The 3,894-nt window shown below is 50.4% G+C and overlaps 1 protein-coding gene across 1 annotated transcript; it reads left to right on the top strand.

Moving 5' to 3' along the window:
* Positions 1-50: 50 nt before the first annotated feature.
* Positions 51-3,892, top strand: LOC114890471 (keratin, type II cytoskeletal 6A-like). Its single transcript, XM_029214358.1, has 8 exons — positions 51-283; positions 627-687; positions 832-927; positions 1,054-1,218; positions 1,705-1,830; positions 2,656-2,876; positions 3,096-3,130; positions 3,243-3,892. The coding sequence occupies exons 1-8, from the start codon at positions 252-254 to the stop codon at positions 3,488-3,490; spliced, it is 984 nt and encodes a 327-aa protein (XP_029070191.1). The 5' UTR covers positions 51-251; the 3' UTR covers positions 3,491-3,892.
* Positions 3,893-3,894: the final 2 nt, after the last annotated feature.

Raw genomic sequence — 3,894 nt, 5'->3', positions numbered from 1 at the left:
CTTCCTTCCTTCCTTCCTTCCTTCCTTCTTTCCTTTGTTGGACAAATAACCATCTTGTCTTTCTCCAGGTCCGATTCCTGGAGCAGCAGAACAAGGTCCTGGAAACCAAGTGGGCCCTGCTGCAGGAGCAGGGCACAAAGACCGTGAGGCAGAGCCTGGAGCCTTTGTTTGAGCAGTACATCAACAATCTCAGGAGACAGCTGGACTACCTTGTCTCAGAGAGAAGCCGCCTGGACTCAGAGCTCAGCGGGATGCAGGACACGGTAGAGGACTTCAAGAAGAAGTGAGTTACAGGAGAGAAAAGGGCTCAGTTTCCTGAAGCCCACGCTTCAAGTCTATTAGATGACCAGGTCCAAATGAGGGCATGATTCTTAGTAAAACGTGTCCATGGAAATGAAACCACAATTCTTGCCTAAACACAAACCCTGAAGAACAAAAGGGCCATACAGGTGGATGGGGAGAGTAAAGATGTAAACAATTTAGGCACCACAGAATTCATCTTTTAGGCTTACTGGCAGGAAAGCTCCATTTGGATATATCCATTGTGGGAAGTTGGGATCCCAGGCTGCCTTTTCTGTATCATCTTCACCACTGACTCAATTAGGTTTTACCCTTTCTAATTCCAGATATGAAGATGAAATCAACAAGCGCATGTCAGCAGAGAATGAATTTGTGAATCTAAAGAAGGTGAGATGAGTAAGATCAGGGGTTCATGTTTCTTTGCCGAAGGAGAGGACTCTCAGAAAAGAATAATCAGCGAGACTAAAGGAGGAGCAGACTGGGAAGGAGGGCTTGGCTCATCTGATCCCAAGTTTTTGGCTTCTTCCCTAGGATGTGGATGTTGCTTACATGAGTAAGGTTGATCTACAAGCCAAGGCAGACGCTCTCATAGATGAGATCAACTTCCTCAGAGCCCTCTATGAAGCAGTAAGCATCTTTCCACACTCTGTTTTATTGACTCTAAAGAGATTTGCAAAGGATGGAAAATCTTAGGCTTGGGTACCTCTGTAAATGTCATGGGAAAAGAGGATCTGACGATCTCATGTTCTGCAGGAACTGGCTCAGGTGCAAACCCACGTCTCAGATACTTCTGTTGTCCTCTCCATGGACAACAACCGCACCCTGGACCTGGACAGCATCATCGCTGAAGTCAAAGCCCAATATGAAGAGATCGCTCACAGGAGCCGGGAGGAGGCTGAGTCCTGGTACAAGTGCAAGGTGAGCAGTGAGGGGGAAGCTGTTGAAGAATCCCTGTACCTCTCCCCTGAAGACAAGCAAGGCTTCCCGAGACGTCACTCGGGAAATCTACATCTAGGAAGCAGGGGTCCTCTCAAAGAACGTGTACCCTGAACCAACAGAGTAGATCTTTACATTATTTATGTCCAAGGTTCTTTGACTAGTAAGTCAAAGAACCTAAATGTAGGACAAAAGCTACCATAGATAAAGGCCAAGGGATCTTTGCTTTAGCTTCACCCTTATGCTGGTTCTCAGAAACAGTACAGAGGATGTTCTGGTCCTGAAGAGAACCAGGCAGTCAGTGGTCCTACCAAGGGTGGTGTGTGATGGGTGTACAGTGTCCATGACCTTGTAACACCAATTTTCTTAAAACGCCTTGTGGAGAAACCATTAGTTTCGATTTGTGAAAACCTTGATTAGTGTCCTGTGAAGCCCATGAACACCATCCTCTCTCCCTCTGGTTTACAGTACGAGGAGCTGCAGAATTCAGCGTGCAGATATGGGGACGACCTGTGCAACACCAAACAGGAGATCTCTGAGATCAAACGCATGATCCAGAGGCTGAGATCTGAGATCGACCACGTCAAGAAGCAGGTATGGTGGGGACCATGGAGGAGAAAAACATCCTTTCCTTCCTAGACCACCAGGGATCATCAACCACCATGTAGGGAATTCCTGGGCACTGAGGGAACAGCAGGGAGGGGAGGACATGTACTTCCTCCCTTAGTGAGTTCCCACAGTTTAGAGAGATGGATCCCAACCCAAGAGCAGGAAACAAATGCATGACAGGACCAATCCCGACAGGTCGACGGTACAAAGATACAGTCTTGAGGCACTGAAGTGAGATTCAATAAGAGGAATGATTGATTTGGGAATGCAAGACACAAGTTGGCAAAGAAAGGGTCAGGCCAGAAAGTGTGAGGTAGAGTGCTGCAAATATGCTCAGATTTGATGTGAAAAAGAAGCTGAGAAAAGACACAGGACAAATGAGGGTTTTCCAAAAATGTGAAGTGGAAGGAAGGCAAGGTCACAACAGTTTAAAGTGAAATCATCTCCTCACTGTGGGTGTCTGTGGTTTTGTGTGAGTTAGTGTGCACCCACATGCACTTACCCAAACTGTCAATATTCAGAAGAAGCCAGTGGGTCCATTTCTTCCAATGTCCCCTGGTCTTGGGTCTGCTGTAGTATCTTCCAGCAGTCACCACCTCCATCTTCATTAGGGTGGTTAACACAGAGGCGCATAGGGAGCTCCTAGCCTAGTTCAGGTTTGCAGAATGGAAAACGACTGGACAAAAAGAATCAAACCTCCTTTTCCATGGAATCTGGGCTCTAGAGCTCTTCCTCACTGGGAAAGAAGAACCATGGTTCATCTCCTCAGGAGTCCAGATTGCAGGTTCATCGGCCCATCTTCCCCTCTAGTGCACCAACCTGCAATCCGCCATCGCCGATGCAGAGCAGCGTGGGGAGTTGGCCCTCAGGGATGCCAAGAACAAGCTGGTCGAGCTGGAGAACGCCCTGCAGAAGGCCAAGCAGGACATGGCGCAGCTACTGAAGGACTACCAGGAGCTCATGAATGTCAAGCTGGCCCTGGACGTGGAGATCGCCACCTACAGGAAGCTGCTGGAGGGTGAGGAGTGCAGGTGAGTAACTCACACAACCTCCTCAAACATCTGGGTCCATCTCCAAGGTGTCCAGCCAGTGAGCACCACCGGAAGGCGCTCTAGTCGTGGCCATAATGCCACTCCCAGAAAACCACGTAGAAGGCACGTTCCCCATGGGCTCTCCTCACGCCAAAGCTTCCCACGCTGGTCCAGCTCTGGCTCTCAGGTCTCATAATGGCCGTGTCTCCTCTCTCCTAGGCTGTATGGGGAAGGCGTTGGACAAGTCAACATCTGTAAGTACCTTCACTTGCCTCCCTCCCTTGCCCTTGTGTCTTCTGACTGGACTCTGTGTGGCAGAGTGAGCTCACCATGTCTTGTCATGGCCTTGTCCCCTTGCCTCTCCAGCCGTGGTACAGTCCACCGCCTCCAGTGGCTACGGCGGTGCTGGCGGTGCTGGCGGTGCTGGCAGCAGTGGCTACGGCATGGGCGGAGGCAGTGGCTACTCCTACGGCAGTGGTCAGAGCGTTGGAGGTGGCTTCAGTTCCGGCAGTGGCAGAGCCATAAGTGGTGGCCTCATCTCCTCCGGGGGCGGCAGTTCCACCGTCAAATTCACCACCACCTCCTCCTCCGGCAGGAAGAGCTACAGGCCTTGAACGCCTGCCACGGACTCGTGGTCCCACAGCGTCTCAGGCTCCCTCTCCGGCTTCACTGCCCTTTCCTCCAGTTGCTTCCTCTCTCCTGCTTCTTTCTTCTCTTACTCCTTGAGTTAGAACTGAAGTTGCTGAGTGCCCTCATGTCCTCTCTGCCACACCTGCTGCATCTGAGCTTCCATTGCTCACCATCGGAAGGTCCCTGTCTGGGTCCTACTCCAGAACAGGACAATCCCCCTAGCTTTCCACTGGCCCAGTATGTCCCATCTCACAGGTGTTGTGTTCCTCCCTTGCAGTGATCATGAAAGCACAAGTGACTAGTTCTATGATGTACGGGGGTCTGTATCCCTGTGATGCTTCCTCTGCTCTTTGCTCACTTGTATTGCTAAATAAAGCAGATTTGTACT

The sequence above is a fragment of the Monodon monoceros genome, unplaced genomic scaffold (genome assembly GCF_005190385.1).
Source record: "Monodon monoceros isolate NGI ecotype Baffin Bay Population unplaced genomic scaffold, NGI_Narwhal_1 Contig1048_ctg1, whole genome shotgun sequence".
NCBI classification, from domain to species: Eukaryota; Metazoa; Chordata; class Mammalia; order Artiodactyla; family Monodontidae; genus Monodon; species Monodon monoceros.
This window is presented reverse-complemented; position numbering and strand designations above follow the sequence as displayed.